Source organism: Gambusia affinis, linkage group LG04 (assembly GCF_019740435.1).
Source record: "Gambusia affinis linkage group LG04, SWU_Gaff_1.0, whole genome shotgun sequence".
Taxonomy (NCBI): Eukaryota; Metazoa; Chordata; class Actinopteri; order Cyprinodontiformes; family Poeciliidae; genus Gambusia; species Gambusia affinis.
In genome coordinates, this window is record NC_057871.1 from 10288934 (window position 1) to 10311546 (window position 22613).

General features: G+C 38.2%; 1 protein-coding gene across 2 annotated transcripts; it reads right to left on the reverse strand.

Annotated features, from left to right (window-relative positions):
- Positions 1-386: 386 nt before the first annotated feature.
- Positions 387-22267, reverse strand: kitb (KIT proto-oncogene, receptor tyrosine kinase b). 2 transcript variants are annotated; one of them, XM_044115015.1, is made up of 21 exons: positions 22099-22267; positions 18854-19129; positions 18491-18775; positions 16202-16341; positions 15812-15980; positions 15288-15474; positions 15089-15204; positions 13536-13650; positions 11848-12035; positions 11279-11385; positions 9656-9782; positions 8808-8912; positions 8612-8722; positions 7229-7367; positions 7065-7129; positions 6895-6986; positions 4997-5119; positions 4532-4643; positions 4200-4299; positions 2668-2773; positions 387-2574 (listed from the first exon to the last, which is right to left on the reverse strand). In XM_044115015.1, exons 1-21 carry the CDS (start codon positions 22151-22153, stop codon positions 2431-2433), a joined length of 2862 nt encoding a protein of 953 aa, XP_043970950.1. In that variant the 5' UTR covers positions 22154-22267; the 3' UTR covers positions 387-2430. The 2 variants fall into 2 exon arrangements, with proteins under 2 accessions (XP_043970950.1, XP_043970949.1); XM_044115014.1 differs by having other exon boundaries at positions 7065-7132.
- Between the last annotated feature and the right edge of the window lie 346 nt (positions 22268-22613).

A 22613-nucleotide genomic window follows, 5' to 3' on the forward strand; every position in this document is an offset into this window, starting at 1 on the left:
TCCTAATAGCCTTCCCCTTTGTTACAAAATAAATGATGTCATTGTGAAATTATGGTTTATATAAATCAATAACTTGAATCCATCTATTTTCAAAAGCAACACATCATGCTCTGATCTAAAGAAATTTAAGAACAAATTAGACTTTTTGGGTACAAAAAAGCTAAAAAGGTGAGAGCCACTATTCACAAATAGAGAAACAGAACAGTGATTAGTTGTGGAGTTCCTGCTTTACCAGAAATAGTTCTGAAACATAAGAGACATGCATTGGGCTTTTTTTTTTTTTTTTTTTTTTTTTTTGATAGACCAGTTTTTAGTTTTGCCCCAAACCAATACACGTCTTCAAATCACAAAAACAGACAAAATGACAAACAAAGACTGCAGACTTCTTTCAACCATCACAAGTGCTTTCTTTATTATTACAATTCAACCAACCGTATCAAAACTGCAATGATCTCAAAAACCAAACTGCAGAGGAAATGTCTGCTCATTGTCTCAACACTAACAGTCAGGAGATAATAGATCCAGTTTAACAAAAAAAAAAAAAAGTCTAAAGGCACATCTCTATTTTATTTACATTGCATACACATTTGACAACAGAAAGCACACAATCAGACCTAAATCCTCAGCCTTAGTGGCTTTGCTAAAGAAGTTATTCTGGATATACACATGATAATGAATCAGTTAGTCACAGTATAAGAAGCTACAACACATAGATGGGAATCAGTGTTCACCTTGCTAAAGTATTCATACCTGTTGTACTGTCTCACATTTTGTCACTGTAGTGCAACTTAACCACATTTTATGTACAAGACACGACTATTTTTAGGATATCATTGTGAAACGGAAGGTAAATGATACATGGTTTCCAAGATTTTGTTAGATAAAATCTGAGAAGAGTGTGCAAGATATGGACATCCACTTAATCTAAAATAAAGGCAGAGTAATGACAGCTTCAGTCAGAGAAGCAAATAGGAGGATCATGATGGCTCTAAAGCGAGAGAATCAGTCCACAGAAGTATTAGCGCTACAAATTCCTAATAAATTGTTTCCAGTTTGCAACAAGGAAGGAGGTTTGAAACCAAACCTTCTGACCTATATGGGAAACCTTGTGTGCCACAAAACTTAACACTTCACATGACCCTGAACAAACAATCCCCACAGGGAGACTGTTGCAGTATCATGCTTTGGGAATGCTTCTCATCGATACGGATAAGGAGCCTGGTTACTGTTGGTGGATTTAGTTAAGCACAGCAGTTCAGAAAGAAAACCTGTAAGGGATTGCAAACAATGTGAGAGTAGGACCTATATTTAATGTAGAATCCACAGGAGGATTTGATTATTTACTCTCCATCCAGTCTGACTCTGGGTACAAATTTTAGTCTCTACCTACTGAAGGACGGTAGAAACAAAACTCAAAAAGACTTGCAGCTGTAACAGCAGCAAAAGGTGAATTTACAATGTATTGACCCAGAGGACCTGAAAACAAATGCACACCACATTTTTCAGCTTCAAATTTCTAAATCGTTTTTTAAAAAACTCAACACTATTCCCCTTTCATCTCTATCACATAAATGCCAATAAAGTTGACTAAGGTTTATGGTTACAACCTGAAAAAATGTGACAAAGTTCAAGGATTAAAAATACTTTTGCAAGGCACTGTAACTTATGGCTTTAAATTATGTTGAGGATTGTTGCTTTAACACCACTTTTATGTTTTATGGCTCACTGTTTTCTCTGCAAGGTCAACATTTGCCTTACAGAGAAAGTATGTATGCAAAGGCCTGTTAAAAAATAATCTCTCACAAATATATGGATGTTATGGCGAATATTTTTCGTCAAGAGAACTTGAAGTCACCTTAGTGCCTTCACAGTCATCCCTCAACAAGAATATCGGCCTAATTGTAACTACTGGTTCTGTACAAAGTGAAACAAATCCCTCACAAAAACATCTCTAGTAGTCAGCAGTACCTCATCTATTCTTTAGTCAAACATCATCCCTCCTTAGTTATATATGTACTTGTACTTTCAGTCAAAGTATCTTAAGATGTAAGGCTGAATGTGAGCCAGATTCCCCCCCAGTGTTTCTGGGTGATGATGCATCTGATGTTCTGTTAGTGCTGCCGTCTGCTTTATATAGACATGCACCTGAAATATCTACCACAACAATCAATACACCAATGGGAAGAGTAATTAGAGGCTTATAGCCCAGTGAAGGCCTGTATATATACATATATATACAGTACTATGTGCATGAGTGTTTTGTGAGCATCTGAGATGAAAGACTGCCAGCATTTAGGAGTAAGTTTGGAGGTTTTGTTGCTCAATGAACATGTGTTTTTGTGGTATTAGTTAGACATGAGGTGTGAATGAGCTGACGTTGTTGGTTTGTTTATACATGAGTGTGTGTGTGTGTGTGTGTGTGTGTGTGTGTCAGACGTAGTCCAGGAAGACGTCAACTGTGTTCTGCAGTAAAGGCTGGGTAGGAGCTGTGGTGCTACACACAGAGCTAAGCCTCCGCGATGGCGCCCTCTGCTGCTCACTAGCATTTGGAGTGTTGCTCAGAGTCAGGTATACCTGTGGGATTTCACAGATTTTGGTGATGATGCAAAAATAATAACGATTTCAGCAAAACACTTCTGAAATCAGCGTTGTTTCCTTGCTGCTTACGTTCTTGGTGTTTTCTGACAGCAGCAGCTCGGTTCTCTCCACCAGTTTTCTGAAGGAAGGTCTCTTCAGAGGGTCGTCGTTCCAGCAGGACAGCATCATGTCGTACCTGCAGAGGTGAGGCTGGGATTAGTTCAGAGTGTAATGGTGTACATTTAGTCTACATTTAAACACAGATGTGAATAAGCAAACAAAGATATGCTTATTCTAATATTTTGTCCTCTAACAGACACAAACCTTTATATAATTTAATGGGATTTTAACACAAAATAGTATATAATTGTGAAGTGAAATGAAAATGACTCCAGTATTGAAATATCGAACATCTCTTTATGATTAAATCATAAGAATAATGAAATATAAAAATGTAAATGCTGTCAGATTCAGTAGAACTGTAAACATAGACCAGCAATAAACAGGAAATGCAGATGCTGAGTTGAAGCAGTGAGATGTTTCGTGTCCTGCTGTTGCCCAAATTACATTACAACCATTAGCTTTATGTAACAACCTCCTTGCATCTGTTTGCTGTGCTGCAGTCGCCTCATCTTCATCTGTTTTCTTCTAAAGGGACTCACGTCATGGAACATCTCTGTGCGCAGCTTGCCTTTACAAAAGCTGTTATGCTAAATTTCTCTAGGGGAAGAGCAGGGGGCTCACCAAGCTGTGAGCCACTTTCCTAAAACCTTTGGGATTTACATTGATCAATGTCTTGATCAAGACATTATCTTTGTCTTGATCAACCTCCATTTGACTCTTGTATATGCAGTTGAGCCCAAAATTATTCACACCCCAGATGATTAAGATCAGAAAGGATTTTTCTTTCAACTGAGGTTTGGCGAATTTTGGTGTAACTGCAGTTGATTTTATTGATTATAGTCTTTGCCTAAATCACAACAAATCATTCATTAGCCAATCACTAAGACCCCTTCAGTTTTCTGAACAGAATGGCACAATTTAAGAGTCTAGAAACATCATTTAAGAACAAAATGAATCCTCATAGAAACATATGCCATTAAAAACCTGTCATTCCAGTCAGAAATGTGCATATACTCTTTGTTTTGTTTTTTCAGATAATTGGAAATACAAAAAACCAACTTAAATGACTTAATAACATGTACTAAGTGCACATTTTAATTTATTTCTGTTTAATGCACTCAAAAACATGGGTACATACCATATGTACATTTGCACACCAGTTGTATAGAAACAATAAAGTAAGCATAAAGTAATACATCTCTGTAATTGCAGTGACCTTAGCCCTAATTAAAATGATTATGCTTGGAGGTACAACCTGACCAGAAAACTGACACATGTAAGTAAAATCTCCCAATTCCGATAAGAAAAGTCTTTAAACATCTAGTTAGAATGACACTAGAAGGTCATTGAGATGTTAAGGGAGATAAATAGTTTTGGATTTGAAAAAGATCTCAAACTTAAACTAGTTCACCAAATTCTAATTTTAGAAAAACCTTGGAAAATAATCACCGACTGTTTGTCTTCTTTTGTGAATTCTCAGAAGTCAATAAAACTCTTACATCTCAATTGGAGCGAACTCTGGTCTCCCCATCCTGCGGCCGTCTTGAATCATCTTGTAAAAGGCAGATCCCACCTGCATCCCTGGATATGGGCTATTTCCTGCAACACCAACACACACACACATTCTCTGTATGATGATACAATAAAACAAATATATAGATTCACTGTCAGCCGGGGTTTAGTCATAATAATTGATTGCGTTAGTGACTCTGCTAAGTGATGTTGCCTAGGGAGCATCATCCCAGACTCTAATGAGGCTCCAGTCAGCTCTGACTGATGACAATAATGGCTCCAACATTATGAAAAAGTTTCAGAACTTTGAAAATGTTACCCAGAGAGAAGATTTCCCAGAGCAGGATGCCGTAGGACCACACATCGCTCTCGAAGGTGTAGACGCAGTCGAAAATGCTCTCAGGAGACATCCACTTGACAGGCAGGCGAGCCTAGAGAGAAGGAACATTATCTTAAGGGATGCACTTTAAATGATCTGCAGCTTTTTAATTATGCATGTAATTCTTTTATGTGACGAAGCAAGCCCATAACGTCTGGTGATGTTTAGTGATTGATGACTAAGCATAAACACATTGCAGCGGTCACATCTAAAACATTTCAGGGAGCTTTCCACATGCATAAAAAAGAAAAGGCTGGGTGGCAGGATCTTGATACGCAAACTGGAAACAAAATCCACTAGAAGGTCATTAAGATGACCTTCATTAAGATGACCTACTAGTGGTCATAAAGTCCTAAGAAGGGAAGAGTGATGGCTGAAGGGAGGGAACAACTGAAAGGCACTCACGTTTCCCCGGAGTACATAACTGGAGTCAGTGGTGATGTCTCGGGCAAGGCCGAAGTCGCAGATCTTCGCCACCCTGCCATGAGTCAGCAGAACGTTTCTCGCTGCAAGATCCCTGTGGATACACTGCACACGAAAACAAACAAGACGTTAGTATTGACCTTGTAACCTGTTTCTGCATCAGTCACACGGGTGCAGATAAGTCAAAGCCTGTGAAGTTGTTTCAAAAATTAGAAAACAAACCAAAAACAAAAAACAAAAAAAAGAAATATTAGTAAAACATTTGGCATGGCCTAATGTTTCATAAAGTACAGTGTGATCATAAGGATAAATAGGCAAAAAAGTGTAAAGTCAGCCAACAGAGCACAGGGCAATCTAAGCCTGTGTAACTGTAAGCCAGGAGAACTCTTGAACTTAGTAGCTGTTTAAACATTTAGCAGCAACAAGCTCCGACAGATGTCCAGCACATTCAGTAAGTTTTTTTTTGTAAGAGCATCAGGGACACCTTCCCTACATTTGAGAAAATATCTGGTTTGTAAACCTTTTCCCAATGAAACTGTGGCAGATTCAACTTTCCAAAGAGTGACTGTTGTAACTGTTTCTTTTCTTTTTAACAATCTGATTAGTACATCTCATTTTCTTGTAAAGCGAGATATAGATGCTCATTGATTGGGGGTTTTCATAGCAAAGCAAAACTACTGCTTTGTTCGTTATGGTCAACATAATGCAGCCCATGTGTGGTTATTGCTGTTTGAGTTATTACAGCAGAGTTGTTGGGCTAGAACCCAGGGGTGCTCGAGTCCAGTTCTCTAGAGCTACCATCCTGCAACTTTCAGATGCTTCCCTGCTCCAACACACCTGACTCAAATGAATGGCTCGCTAGCAGGTCTGTTCAGAGCTGATCCCAGTCCGTCGGGGTAAGGATGCTTCTTAAAGTTGCAGGATGGTAGCTCTCGAGGACTGGACTTGAGCACCCCTGAGCTAGACACATCAGTTGTCACTTTCTCAAATAATTTCTTTCCAGTTTAGGATTTTTGTTGGAAAGTTGAACAGTTTTGCTGTCTTTTGTATTAATTTTGTCTATTTCTGAACCAATCGTTATGGAAATGTAGGAATATGTAGCTGTAGGTAAAATGAAGAAATTTGTAGAGGCAGGCTAAAAGTATTGGCCATAAAGATGTGATTCTTTAAGTAGTGCTTTCAGTTTAGTTTTGTGCATTATAAAATAGTTTGTGTTAACACTTTCCTGCACCTTTTTGAAACCGCACCAACTTACATCAACTTACATTTGTAGCTCTAGCTTTTTTAAAGCAATCTATAAGGTTTGTGTCAATCAAGCACAAACCTTGATTGGCACAAAAGAAGACAGTCAGTGATTGATTTTCCTCGAATTAGAACCAAAAATGAACTCTTTCTTTTAGTGGATGACTTACATACATAGGAATGTACTTTAATTTATACCTTGTACAGCAAAAATAACTGTATTTTCACATACACAAAGTTGCTAACAGAAATCTTATATTAGCATTGTTATAGCTTAAGCTGCTACCCCCGTGACCCGACCCTGGATAAGTGGAAGAAAACAGATGGACGGATGGATGTTATAGAGGACATGAGTCTGTTACAAATCCCCCTGGACAGGATTTTCCTGCATGGCTGGAAGCACTCTATGTAAACAATAAATAACATGAGAAGGTTGGTTTATTTATGTCCAATATAAGCCTAAGAATGAAAGCATCAGGGTTATGTTTGTGAGTGTTGGTGCACCATCAGCTAACTGCAAGCTTTCTGCATGTATAATGGCAATAAGCTTTAACATGATTTATGTACTGGCTGCAGCACCTTTAAAATCTCTTCTGCAACTGCTCAATAAGTATGAACAGAGTGTGTTAAAGCCTTACATTCTTGGAGGTAATGTACTCCATTCCTTTGGCAACCTGGTAGGAAAAGCTGAGGAGGTCTTCAGCATCCAGAGAGAGCTCATCTATGTAATCTAAAATGAAGACTTCATAGTCAAGTTTCGTCAAACTTACTGTCCATTTCAAAGTGGATTAAAATGTAGATGAAGTACCTGACTGAGAGGATCTTTCTTTCTCAGAGGGACGCATGGGGATGTATCCTGTACCAGTTGCATCCCTGCTACACACACACACACACATACACACACACACTTGTGTACTAAGCAGAAAAACATTAATATTTTAATCAAAGCAAACAATTTGCACAAATAAATACCTTGTCGGCTCAGATTGCTTGGAGACGTTGCGATAGTAACTATCCCCAACCTGGGAGTTTAGGAATGACTCTCTTTTCCTTCGGAGGAAGTTGAGCAGGTCGCCATAGCAACAGTACTCTGTGATCACCAAAATTGGGCCTGGCAGGATTCAGGGATTAAAAAAAAAAAAAAAAAAAAAACATTAAAAGAACAATAAAGATGAGACAAAAGCTGATGGTACTGCCTTTGTATTGCTGCTAGTCATTTTAATGACTACATTTGACAAGTGGTAGGACATGGGATGAGCTCATCGGGTTTTAGTAATAAATGTATTTCAAAGGCAAATATCTGTCAGCACATAATAACTTGTAATAAGAATCTTTGCATGTCTTGAAGGCATAACAAAAACAACTCCCATCCTCTTTGTTAGAAACCAATAATGGTCCATCACAGTCAATACTGACTGATGGGCAGGTAAATGACATTGATCAATGGTAAATTAGCTGGTCTGCAGCATGTCCTTTTATTGGAGCTGGGTGGTATCTGATTTAAGACAGATATATTGAGCAGTCAGCAGGTGAGCAGAAAACCACATTAAGTTTGTTTTTAATCATTAAAGACAATCTTCCAAACAACAAGGACCACCATGAGGGACCAAATATCTTCATTTTCTGGTGCCAGGTGAGTCACAAATCTGATAATCCTAATAGAAATAGAAACAACTCTCTCGCAAGCCATGAAACTTTTATTTTCTGAGTATATTCAAAGTGTTTGGAAGCATAGTTATGTTTCCTTGACATAGCTTCCTGTTAATTTCAGTATTCAGTATTTTATATAATTTTCCCTAATCCTTGCACTTTTCATGTGGTATTTTTTTTAATCTCCTCCTGTTTTGTGCTTGCTGTGTTCTTCAGCCTCCTCATTTTACTGTTGATTCACATTCATTAGATTTTCCTATTCCTGGTTCCAGTATTCACTCATCCCTTTATTTATGCTAGCCTGCTTTCAGCCTTTGTCACATTCTCCTGTTACCATATTCCTGTCCATGAAGGTAGTATTTTTCTATTTGGTATCTTTAAATGTGCCATCTTGGATTTGGGAGGTCCAGTATTTGTTATTGTCTTACATCTGAGGTGTCCAAGTCCAGTCCTCAAGTTTTATTTGCATCCCCTGAAGTAAAACACCTGCATTAAATGAATGGCTCATTATCTGCAGAGCTGAATGACAGCTGGGGAGGCAATTCAATTATTTGGGCTGAAAATAAAACACATCTAAATCGAAGAAAATTAACATAAATAGAGCTGTGTGAGCATATTTAGTCCAAAAGTTTAAAAAACTGAAGTAAGTTTGAGTGAAAATCTGCAACATGTCCTACATGATGACAGATTACAGTAGTCTCTTACCTCCAACAGTGCAGGCTCCCAGCAGGTTCACAATGTTCACATGGTTTCCAAGATAACTAAGAACCTTCAGCTCAGACATCAGCGCTTCCTTTTCCGTGGAATGGGCATTAGCTATGAAAACATAAGTAAATGTATTTCTGTACGATGTTACACAAGTCATGAAGACACACAAGAGGGAGCAGATCAAGAAACTTACGTTTCAACATTTTAACAGCAACAGTTGTGACAGTATCTGCAGAGCAAAGTCCATATGCAGTGGCCCTGACCACCTTTCCAAACGCCCCAGAGCCCAGAGCTTTACCTTGAAGAACAAAACAGTAGCAGCATTTTAATTTCACGATTTTTAAACTAAGATTCAATCAGTCGTCTGGTGTTACTATGTTACTCGCAGTAAATCTTTTGATTTTATTTAGTATAAATCCTGATTAGTTGGTACTGGAGGCTAATGCTAACAGCTACTTTGAGATGCCAAGACTATAGCTGACATTATGATGGTTTAAGTGAAAACAATTATTTTATTTCCATTTTTATGATAATTTCTTTGGATGAAAAAACTTTACATCTTGTGTGAAATCTGATGATCAGCGCACCGCCTCCTACCTCCATTTCCCATACAAATAATCCCCAGCTCCACTGTAAATAACTCATTCACCAAATTTATATACCGTAATGGCACAAGAAAACTAATGAGTTAATTCCCACTTCTAACAAACATTGGACGTGTTATCACAACACGTGTCAGGACAGGACTGATTACTGGACTCCAGCATTAGTTAATTCTAAGAAATACAACTAACTAAATAAGTTCTACTAAACAGAACTGCTCAGATGCTTCTTGGAGCATCAGCCAGCAACAATAAGAGCATCTTGGTGCCCCCAATCTTCCGATGCCCCCAATAGGAATTGGGCTACTTAATCTGGACTTTCATTCACATGGTTTGAACTGCTTTTAACCTCTGAACAAAACCTCAGTTTGTTCAGAAAATCCTGAATTATTCCTTTAAATAATAGCACAATCATACAAAATAAAGGAGGCTGTCATACCAAAGCGAAGCTTCTGTCGAGGAAACTCCCATTTCAGGTCATATGGCAGCTGGAGGGGGTCGATGTAGATGTAGTTGTTTCCATTAATGCTTTCAATGACCTTCCACTGAATCTGGAACTTTGGTTTCTGTGGAAGTTTGGAAAAAAGAGACTTACACCGAGAAGAACTGGCACCGCCTACTCATCATTATTGGATTTATTTCCCAGCATTCCTATTAAGTAATTTTGTGGCTATCACTCATACGTTTGTGCTACTTCCATCATTCTTTTCTCAAAATCCATAATGATCAAAACTCTTTATTTGACAGCTTATGTCTAGACTTCACCCTCAGGATCCTGCTGCAGATGCACACACTGGTATTCAAAGAGCCTGACTCATCTGAGCGCAGTAAAAGCATCGTGCTCAGGGAGGTGAATTAATGGCTCAAGGCGTCATCACCGTGTCATGAAATCCTTTTAACTGCACAGTGCGTGCACTCCAAAACGCCGATTGACTCTGTTCAAATTCATTAGCACACATTCATGCTGATTAAAATAACACGCTTTTCCTCTTCTGTGCAGAATTTTGTCACCAAATGCAGAAAGACTGGTGCCTGTAACTTTAACACGCTCTGCGCAGCACGGAGGCAGACCTTATTAGTAAATGAGAACAGGATCTTTGCCAACAGCTTTTGAAGCCGTTTACTTTTCAATGATGGAAACTGTATATCAGTTCTGCTCAATGGAGTTAATTAAAGAAGGGTGTCTATAAACTGATTTGTAGGTTTGTACAGGATTAATAGCGCAGATGGGACATTTATGACTCATATCATATATAGGGTTACAGTTGCAATTGTATCATGGTAGGCACAGTCAAGGTAACAAGACATCACACCCTTCTTCAATTCTAAGACTTTACATATTAAGCTTTAATAAGATTAATTATTTTCTTACCAAAACTTAGAATTATTATTCATAGCAGTTTAGTGTTGTTTCAGCGACTAGCTGCATGTAAAGTGGTCCCGTGTTACGTTGTTTTGTCAACAACAGTAAAATAAATTCTGGGTTCTTCCTAAGTTGCAGTGTGACAGAGCAGTGCCGAGTATCAGGAGAGATGGACAGGCAAAAAGAGAGAGTTAATCTGTTTTCAGAGATGATTATCTAAAAAATTAAAAAGAGAGATTGGCCCCATAGAGAATCCACTGGAATTTAAAAAGGAATAACATTCAAACTGCGACGAAAAAGAAGTCCAAAGACTGCAAAAACATCTATGTCAATTGCACGTTTGAAAAAAAAAAAAAAAACATCTTTAAAAGAATGTGCCTTAACACACGATTTATTAGCATTGCACCATAATGGAAACTTTTCTGAATACTCAAGACCAGAAAACTGCTCAAATTTCTATCTTATCAAGTTCAGTTTGATCGAAGCAGCAAAGGACAAACTTTTCAGTGTGCCGTTTTTAAACGCTGCATGTACAGTTTGGCTTTATTTTTGCACTACATTGACATGTTGTTATATGTGATGTGTTTTTGCTCATCTAGATTTTATTTGCCTAACTTTCAGACCTGAAGAGAAAAAGTAAAACCCTCGAATTGGCAAAGGGTGCACTTACCAGTTCAGCATACTTAATTTTGCTCTCACCTGCATATACTTATAGACAAGCACCACAAGAATGACGCTGAGGAAGACGCCAGTAGCCAACATGCCAGTTAGGAGAGGTGTGAAGAGTTTATGGGGGACAATGCGTTCTGTGAAATTAACACACCCACACAAAACAAAATTAGAAATCCCAAGGATAAACAAAATAGCAGTTGAAATCATTTACAGTATCAGTGAATTTTATCAGCTGCTCCTTTGCCCTCATACACAGACACACATACACACACTCATCTTCCTCATCCTCCTCGGTAACGGCAGACAGCTGCAGCAGTGGTGTTTGTGTGAGAGGGATTAGTAAATCTACAACACATAATCCCAGCCTGCAGAGTCAGCATACAGTAATCTTATTCAATCTGTACCCAGTAACCACACTGCAAACACAGGGTCAATGGGTTGATGTGCTTGTGATGTAAACAATGTTTTGCAGCATAGCCCACAATGTAACCCTCCCAAGCCCCCTCAACTGACCTCTGCCCCCTTTATTTAGCACTGTTTCTACTGTCTCCCTCCTGTATGGGTTCAGACGGTATGAGGAGTGTGAAATGTGTTACCTCTGATGGTGAACAGAGTGTAGGCTTCCTCTCCCTGCGTGGAAGCCACACATTCCAGAGTGTGGTACTGAACGTGCTCGTTGCTGACGTTCAGGCGGCTCTCCACCTCACTCCTGCCAAACGCTGACTCTGACAGTACAGTGACCTCTGGGGTCTCCCATTGGGTGGCGTTGGGTAGGTTGGAGCACCTGATGGGAAGTTGAACTAGTTAACTTTTTTACTCTGTCTTCATCAACATGTGTTGTACACCAGCAGGTTTTCTAAACGCAAAGATGACATGAATAATAAGGTTCAACATGTGAAATCTTTTCTGGGAAAGTTTCCCACACTGATTTCTGTTCTGCTAAAACAATAATATATTTTTTTTAGATAGTGACTTATTTGTAGAAAGACAAATACCGAAGGTAACTCTTGTATGTGAGTCCAGCCTTATAGTGCTGAATTTACAATCCTGTAACTTCTTCACATTTTGTCGCATTACAGTCACAAGCCGCAATGTATTTTATTCATATTGCCTGTGGTAGAAGATTCCAAAGTTAGTGTTATTTTGTAGAGGAAGGGTAATACCTAATGGTTTTCAAAAGTCTAAAAAGTGTGGCATGAATTTGTATTCAGCCCACCTGGGTCTAAGCTTTGTGAAACCGCTCTTTGCTTCAATCACATTTCTCTACTAGCTTCACACATCAAGAAACTGAACTTTTTCATCTATTCTTTGCAAAATTTCCCAGACTCGGGAAGACTGTATGGAGAATATCTTGAGAATGGAGGTAAACACAAACACATGCCACACTTTCAAGATTCAGGCTTGGGAAACATAAAAATTTTTCCCACTTCACAATAATGCATTATGTTGTGTTGGTGTATCACCTAAAAAAAATACACAGAAGTTTGTGGTTGAAGCAAAGACATTCAAAATGTTTATGTTCGCTTCCATGATCAATTCGAACATCTTTCTTTTTGTAAAAATACTACAGTAATGTCCTACAAAACCAACATGATAACTGTATTATTAACACACACAAAAAAACCAGCAGTTTTTTTTCTAGTGACAGCAGGAAAATTCTGAATATATTTAACCTAACTTAATATTTAACTTCACATTTATAAAAATAAATCACTTTTTTGTGTGTAGGCATGTGTGCATGGTTTGGCTACTAGTGTGTGTTCTCTTGGCCTAAAAAGGTGTTAATCATCTCGTCCAGCTTCCTTGAGCATTTTCTTCTTTTAGATGAATGGTTACAGAAGTGAATAGTGAGCTATTTTTGATTTTATCACAAGTGATCTGTGTAAAATCTCTTAGAGAGCAGTAAGGGCAAAAACATATTTTAAACATCTTTAGCTGATTATTTCTACTGCAGGAAAACCTTCATCCATTAACTCATTGCCTTATCCAGTGAATTACCATAATAGCTGTTTTATTACATTTTAACTACTTTAGATGGACAATTATTACTGCTAACCTTTCTTTTGTCTATCATAATTAGGTCAGCAGCTCACTAACTGAGAATCTCCAACATTACCACATAAAAAAGATGGAGAGACAGATGGCTGTGAACCAACAAAGCAAAATGTGACAAAGACTTGTGCCAGCATGTTTTCTTATTGTCATATCAGCTTAAATAATCTAATAAACAAACAAAAAGAGATAATAATTTGAATACTGAAATCCAGTATACATTTCAGCATACCTTGTGTGAGGCAGCTCACAGAAGTACCAGCTAATTTTAGGTACTGGATAACCGGCGGCAATGCAGCGGACCTGACCATCAACTGGCCCCTCCTGCGCAATGATAGCAGGCTTACCTTGCAGTAGAAAAAGATAAACGACAGATAAGAGAAATGTTTATAAAACAAGAAAAGTTAACACACAACTTGAGAAGATGAGTCATTTATAATACAGTACACAGCGAAATCTCAACTGAACTAAACACCAACGTAGCAACCTGTTATGAAGTGTTTTTAATGTTATGAAAATTTAGGAGATCTTCACTTCAGAGGATTAGATGTGTGACAGCTCTGAAATGATCCAACCCAGAATTTCACAGTAAATACCAAAGTTTTCAAGCCCCACAAAAGTTTGAAAGTAGTAATATCAGTTTTTCTTTATCAGTTAGCTTTTTTCCCAAAACGACTATCACCATTACTACAACTAAAGAAATCTATATGTATAGAAAAGACACTTTCATTGAGTTGAAATTCTAACTTGGAAAATATTCTCTCCAATCCTTTCTTGTAATCTATTGAAGCTTCTATTTAGCTGCATAAGTGATGCCTGATATCGCAGTAAATCTTTCATGCACTCACTAAGCCATCTTAGTGAGAGCCCAACACTCAAATATGTTGTTACCCAACATATTTAACTGTTGTTTAAACAGAGATGGGCAGAGTACCCAAAATTGTACTCAAGTAAGACTAGTATTAGTTCACCATATTTTTACTCAAGTAAAAATAAAAAGTAACTGTACAAAAAAATGACTCAAGTATGTATAAAAAGTATCAGAACGTCTGATTTAATATTTAAAAATTATGTAATCGTACAGATACAGACATAAAGGTACGTCCAAATTCTGCTATCTTAAAGATTAACAACAACAACAAAAAATTATACAAATAAATTATGTGATTGCAAAATAACAGATTCAGGCAGGCACTTTTCCAAATCATAAAACAAAAACTATGAAACCACTTTCAGTTGGGAATGCAAACATACTATAATGCTAGAGCAGGGTGGTGTACATCCAGTACCAAACAGTACAACAGGCTCAGAAAAACATAAAAATAGAAAAACAAACCTTGTGCACAAAAAATTCGTCCTGCTTTAGCTTAAGGTGTAGTTGTGCCTGTATTCTGCGCATACTTAGTTTTTATGTCACTCAATGAAGATACTGACAGTGGGCACAAATTCTTCCAGAAATAAAAGTAGCAATATAAAAGTACAGTGAAGTAAAACTGCTCCTAAAAGTAAATTTTCCCCAGAGTTACTCAAGAACATGAACCTGCATAAATGTAACAAGTTACTACCCACCTTTGCGCTTAAATAAATAATAATAAATAAAAAATTTAGTGTCACAAATAGCAGTCAGTGTGTTATTAAGCAGAGCAATTAGCATTCATGTTCTGGCTCAAAGGTAAATGAGTAGTCACCAACACTTTTATTTACTTTACTGAGTTCTCAGAGTTGATCAATATAAGGAAACTTTGCTCTTGTTGACATCAAATGTGATGATTGTGTTTTACTCACTTCTGACGTATACGTGAAATGAGCGGTCAACCGATGCGTCTCCATTACTGACTGAGAACGTGTAGACCCCGCCCTCAGAGCTGAGGACCCTCACCAGTCTCAGCTCACTGGTGAAACTGATGGGAACATAAACAGACTTAAATATTTGTCGTCAGACAGATGAACCCTACAGTACTGTTGCGATCTGAATACCGTGCACCTGTATTTCTGGCGGTGGACAGTGATGACATGCTCTGTCGTGTTGAGGAGGTGCTCCTTGTTGTAGGACCAGAAGATGGAGCGTGGTGAAGGATAGGCCTTAAATTCCACCCTGAGGGTCAGGCTGTCCCCTTCTTTGACATCTTGGATTGGACTATGATTTCCTAAAACTGTAATAAACCCCTGATCTGAAGAACAAAGATACGTAGTTTTGTTGGTACAGTTGGTATAGTAACTTTGCAGCATGTCTGAGTCATCTTTCTGTTGGTTGAGTCATCTATTGAATAAACAATCACAGTGTACTGTTGTAATGTAATTTGAGTAGTGACGGATGCTCCCCTGAAGTACTGACTGTAAATTTGCATAATAAGAAAATGAAATAAGTAATTTTGGGGTGAATAATATACTATTTTATTTGGGGCTTTTCTTCCCCTCAGATTCCAGTTTTGTTTGACATGATTGTTTCATAAACTTAATGATTTTTAAGAGAACTTATTCACCCAACAAACCAACTTTAAGACTTACCAAGTATATCCAGCTCCACTGCTGCATCACTGTGACCTTTCTCATTTTGGGCGCGGCAGCGGTAAATTCCAGAATCTAATTGGCTGACGGTTGCTATGGAGAGCGTGGTTGAACGTAAATAGGCGCGGGAGCTGGGCAGGATGTGTGAGATCTGGGACTTCAGAGGATTCTGTAAATTATTAGCATCAAACATACCACATCATTGTATTTTACATGCAACTTGACCTCATGAGCAATAGTTATTTAAATTCATGTGGCAGACCTCTAAATGTTTGTACATGTACACATTAGTAATAAGTGAAGAAAAACACTAAGATTTGAGTTTTTAGCAGCCAGGACAAAGACACCCTTCTCAAATAACTTTGTATAAATACTCAGCATTAATCTTACCGCTGCTGAAGGAAAGTCCCAAGTAAGACTGAATTCTGAGTTGATATTGGTGGAGTTGCAGGTAAGCTCAAATGCCTCGCCTGTCTTCAGGATGACCGTGTCTTTGTGCGACAGGCTGACCTCTGGCCGCAATTCTGGCACTGGGACACAAAGGCAGCAACATCATAAATGTATATGAGCTGAGGTCAAGCAAACAAGTGCAGTGCAAACACACTTTTCCAGATGTTTTCGTTTATAATTCCAGTTGCATAATAACTGAGGCTTTTTGAATATGTTTTAGTATTTTAATATCTGTATCAAAGAGAATTAGCAGTACAACTACCATTAACATTTGCATATTTCATCCCCATCCACTCTCTTCATGAAAAGCATGGCGAATGAGTATCACACACCCAAGATAAACGGACCTCAGAGGGTGTGTGACCAGTTTGTACTCACATGACAGCACATGAAAAGCTCAGTGTGTGTGAGTATGCAAACGGTTGTTTGTCCATAAATGGCATGATTCACTTCAACTGCCGTCGGAGCTCAGATCGCTGTGTTGTTTTTCTGCTTGTTCTGCACTAATTCTGTTTAACCCAAACAATCTTCACACACAGCTTTGTTTAAATCCCTGGACTCCTCCTTCCCACACGCATCATCTACCCTTCTCTATCAGTCCCCAAGCCTCCTCCCTGTCTCCATGAAGACACGGTCCTCTGAGAGGAGAGCGAGTGTGTGATGCAGAACTGAAGATGAGAGGACAATCATGTTTTTATGCATTATCATTAGAATCACTTCAAAATCCAGCATCCGACTTTATAATTACTTAAGTGACTTACATTATAGATTTTTGCATCCATGTATTACCGTTAATCTTATATGTATGTGGGTTTTTTAGGTTTGTTTGTTTTTTTTTAAGGAATTTCATGTTTTAATTCAATATTAGGATAAATCCAGGCCACCAGTCAGACAGGAGCAAAATTAAACTGTTTGGCCAACGTGCAAAATACTCTGCGAGAAAACTACCTCTGGGTGGAGAGAAGCTCACACAGAAGAACTTTACAGCATTTAACATTTTGATCCTACACATCTTATCAACAGCAATGCATACCCACACACAAACATGATACATTAGGGTTATTTAAGTCTAAGTGACACCAGCAGGTTGTCACCTGGGGTTATTTTGTTTGGCAGTACAATAGTTAACGTCATGGACCTGGAAAAATACAAAATTTCTTGTTATTCTACTAGTTATTACTTTTGTTATTTAACAAATAATGCAAGCCAATGAAACTGGCCATAGTTTGAACATATATACTTTGAAATTCATGATACTATTACTATTACATCATTTGCAAAATGTCTTTTATGTAGTTAATTGTAATAAATATTTTTGTTATGAATGTTATATTGGTGATGAAGATGTTTTAGAAATAGTTCAGTCTTTAATTTGTTCATAACCCCTTGTCTGCTTTTGGTTCTAACATGCTTGATGGTAAACTATCTCAGTTTATGTCTTTAAAATGTGCCGATGCTGAATTATGCAGATAAAACTGGTGTGTCCTGCTATTCCAGTCTTTAAAGGTCTTTCAGTGTTTCACAAATTTGCAAAACCAAAAGAAAATGTTATGATATAGATAAGATCTTTGGTTGAACAACCATTTTCTCTGTGTGAGGGGATGTGCGTATCATGCTCATTTGGAAGTTAAAATTGGGACACCGCATCACTAATTTCCTGGTAGTGGATTTAAAAATATCAAGACTTCTCTCAAGAGTCTTATTGAGAATCTGTAGAAGAATTTTCGCAGACGTCTGAGCCAAGACAGTTTTATAGCAAAATTTATGTTTGAAAAGCAAATAAAATGTTGCATTTTGGCAAATCCCTTCAACTTCTGTTCTTCCCGCTACAAAACTTGCATAAATGTCATGAGGAGCATCATGTGGTGCAGAAAGGCAGTCTTTTAGGAATGTTCAAATTAATGCAGATTTTGAAAATATTCCATTTGCAAAAAGGAAAAGCTTGGACTTTAAAAAGAAGCAAATGCTCCAATAAAATCTAGTATATTGTGTCTCTTTGTGAGTGGAAAAGCATTTGAAATGCACTTGCTTTCCCCAAAAATAGCTTCCTTACCAACATGACATACACAGAGCACTCAGTCTGTTTGTTTCTTTCTCTCCGTCCTAACTTCATTAACACCCATGAGACAAATCTAGTGAAGCTATGCCAGCTGGAATGCTAATGCGGAGCCCTTAAGGCAACATGAACCACATGTTACTCTTCTCTTTTGCTTCATGTTTCCTACTCACCAGGTCGAACATCAACGCTGTAGGAGACAGACATGACTCTGTTTCCGCCGAGTTGTCCCACACATCTGTAGCAGCCCTTAATTTCCTCCCTAGCATTGTGGATGATAATGCCTCGCTGCAGATTCCCACTGTAAACCATTCCTGAAGGCAAAGGTCGTCCATCGCAGGTTTCCAAAGACAGATTGGCGACCTCAGGGTCGGTCACGAGACACGGGATGATGCAGTCCTCACCAGCCCGAACCAGAATGCTGCTCATCATGGTGTGCTGGAAAGCTCTGTCAGGGTCTGGGGACATTAATTAAATTAAAAATCCCTCTATAAAAAGAGGCAGGCGAGCGATCAAGAAAATCTTTATATGCCCACCTTTAACGTAAACGAAGATTGAACTGTTCTCCAGGGTGTTGTTGTTGACACACACATACCAACCCATCTGTTGGGCCTGGATCCCCGACAAGCTGAGGGAAGCTACCTTGCCCTCCTCGACCTCTCCCTCAAGCTTGCGGTTCTTCTCCCTTTGCCACCTTAACAGTAATGGGACTCCGGACACTGTGGTGTTGTCATGGCAACGCAGTTGCAGCTTCCCCTTCTTGGGAACCACTATGTGAGGCTCGCTGGGGAAGATGACAGGTTTGCTCCACGCTAAAACAGAGAGCAGAGAATACAGGTGATGAATCAACTTAAGGACAAATCAGGAGGATCTTCTTAACAGATAGTATTTCAGATTATTTAGCTGATTACAAAGTGGATTGCAAAGGTATTTAACTATGTCACATTTTGTCGTCAGTGTGTTTCATTAAGATGTCATATGTCATAAAGTAGCACTTAATGATAAACTGAAACTTTTACAAATACAATCTGAAAAGTGTGCCATCAGTTTGGACTAGCATCTCTGTACTTTCTGAAGAGCAGTGATGTCACAGTATGATGCTGCCACCATTGTGTGTCTCCATGGGGATGATGTGTTCTCAGTTTTGACTAATCTTACTTTACCTGCACATGTAGCACTTTACATTGGCGGTTTAAAAGTTTGGTTTTAGTTCTCATCTGACCAGAGACGTTTATTTATTAAGAGCTTTTCACAATGTACAACAAAAATCAGCATTAATTATACAAAGAAAAAAAACAATCGTGATATAAAAGCCTGGAGAAAAAAGAGCTTTGAGGTCATATAAATAATGATGGACTCTTTTCAGTAAGTAAATGACTTCTAGAGACAATTGATTGCAACAGGTTTTATATAGTGTTAAATAGTTATTTACCACCAACCACCACCTCCTCCTCCACCGCTATGTGCCACTTAATACTGGATTATGACGTCAAATCTCAATAACAAGCAAAAAACTAAGTTTTGATATACTAATAAGACTTCAGACGTTATACCAGAATCAGTGTTGGTATTTCTCATTGGATGACACATCAAATTTTATTGCTGCTTTTCTTCCATTCGACAAACTAAATGATTCATGAACTGACCAGAGTGGAACAAAACCAAAACCAATGAAGGGGCTATAATGTGATAGTTAAATAGGATGTAATCCTTGGCACGGGCTGCTTTTAAACCACCACCGCTCAAATAAGCAATCAATAATTATGAGCAATCCGACCACTGAGTAATCACGCATTAAGCCCCAGTGATCCCAATCTCCAAGATACAGCCTAAAAACATTTTTAGTTTCAGTCCACCCCCCCATCAGCCAGAGATTTTCACATGATAAGCAGCATTTCAAGAGCAAGATTTTCATGTGACTGTGATGCCTCAGGGCTGGAGTGGAGCTCTGATGGAGCATCTGGATGCTCTCCCTCCAAAACATCAATAGACTATCTGTGTTTACACTGGCAGTGGGCGCATGTCCCCCGGCTGATCGGCTTATTTGGGAAAAATATGCCGTTCCAGCTAAAGGTTTTGTGTGAAAACCTGAGGCTGTTTTGTTCTGTCAACAAGTGTTGTGTTTGTTTTTCTTTTTATGGCAAAACAAAAAGATGGGATAGTGTTATTCCACATAGGGTGTTGGTCAATTTGCCCCTTCACCTTTTCATAACCACATTTCAGCATCATTTTTATTCACAGCTAAATATTTATATGAATTTTAAAAGCCGAGCCACCATGAACATTAAAATATCAACTATGATTAATTTTTTTTTACATTTTATCCTGAAACTTTGTATTTCACTCTATTTATAATTACATTACACTGTTTGCATACAGTGTAATGTAATATATGTATATATGTATGTATATGTAATGAAATATAATAAGGACGCAACCAAATCAACTCAGTGCTTTTTAGCTTGCAGATAGTTAATTAGAGCCTCTCCTTATGGTGTCAAACATTTGAAATCATCAGTAGATGGCACCATTTCAGATACAAAACAATTAAAATTGGATAGGTACCAAACAGCAACAGGGCGAATAAATTTGTGTCTAGGGTCCGTGTCCTGTGGTAGATGATTACATGACAACACAAAAAGCATTGGAAGAAACGAATAAAAATGCAGAAGTACGAGATGACCAGCATTCAAACAGACATAACTGGCTCCATTTTGTGCCTGGAAAAAGTCCCCCGCCCCCCCTTTGTGACCCGCTCTTACCGACTTATATCTGTGATTGTGCCATTTAAATAGCCTAGGATTTATATTATTTCTTAATAAGTTATATAATTTAGGATATAACTGCCAAACTGCAAAAGTACAAAACAACCACCAGGCGAAAAGGGAGGCATCCAAAGAAACAATCAGGTTTTTGAACTATGTGAAGATACAATAAAGTTTTTACTTGTAAGATATTTGTATGTCTTACAAGTAATATATAAGTATCTTACAAGAAATCTTCTAAGTATTTACATGCTTCTAAGATCATGTCGTGCTTTTAAGTACACCTGATCCTCCATTCAAATGTTTATGTAAATGCTTGCAGGCAAAACATGACCATTCATGTTCGATACTCAAATACCTAAATACAACGAAATTCAATAAGTTGCCAGCCGTTAAATAAGCTGATACTAAATAGTTTGTCTATAGGTGAAAACAAGCAAAGGATAAATTAACCCGGAGCTGGTTGTCAATTACGTGGTGCGTTTATTTGTTCTGCTCGTACAACCTAATCCGTACCATTTAGGAAGGGACAGTCTAAATAATTAATGTTTTTTTTTTTTTTAGCCTTCTTTTTTTCAAGCAAGACACGCACGAACACGCAGACACACACACCTGTTGCCGTTTTGGGAGGCATTTACGATAAAGCGTATTTGCATAAAGTCTCTACTAGTGAAAAACAGGTTGAGGGAAAACACCGGGAACAAGCTCTCCTTGAAAAATGTGCTCCTGCCTATGTAAACACTCCTTTAGAGAAAAAATGAACAGGAGGTTGTTTTAAAATGTGCACAGAGCTGCTACAGTTTAATCGTGGACAACGCAATCTCAAAAATAGAAGCAGTGTTAGAAAGCAGAACACAGACTTCATTTTGGGAGCGAGGAGGTTTAGGGAAATATACAAAATTGACAAACTGGACATGAAGTTAGCATACACTATTCTATAAATGTGAAGAGACGATCAACATGAATATTACAGAATATATTGTATATCTAAACAATATTAAAAGTGTTTTTCTTACCTGTAATAGGCAGAAAGATGACATATGAGGCACAAATAACCCAAGGGCACCTCATTATTCGGCAGATTTTGCGTCTTTTTAAATTCTACTCCATGCGTTTCAAGCGCGCAAATAACCATCCCGCGATGGCACAGCAGACTCCGTTCACAGGTACAACGATTCAGAACAAGTCCACCTGCAGACTCCGAGTCTCTGCTGATGGAGCTCAAGCTGAAGCATTTAAAGGCACAGTCTCCTCTGCTCCCTGCGCTGGATGGCTGCCACGCCTCCTTACACTCTAAAAACGGCTGGGTTCAAAATCAACCAGTGTTTGGAAAATGGATCATGTGTAGACTCATCCAGGCCTGGGTTGATTTAAAACAACAGTTGACTGTAACTTTGATCAGGCATGTTGAGTTTGGTTTTCGTATTAAAAAAACTCATCCAAATGTGAAATGTTAAACATTAATGCCATTGAAGTATAGGTAAAAAAAAAGGTAAAAACCAATAAATTGAATTACGCTTCATCTAGTTGC

Bases quoted from the DNA above. Each gene is read 5' to 3' on its own strand.
- kitb (XM_044115014.1), bottom strand. From the start codon at position 22,153: ATGAGGTGCCCTTGGGTTATTTGTGCCTCATATGTCATCTTTCTGCCT. The intron at 8,913-9,655 runs GTATGACAGCCT...TTGTTCTTCAAG, and splicing joins TCGACAGAAGCTTCGCTTTG to GTAAAGCTCTGGGCTCTGGG. The intron at 8,723-8,807 runs GTAAGTTTCTTG...ATGTTTTCATAG, and splicing joins TGCTGTTAAAATGTTGAAAC to CTAATGCCCATTCCACGGAA.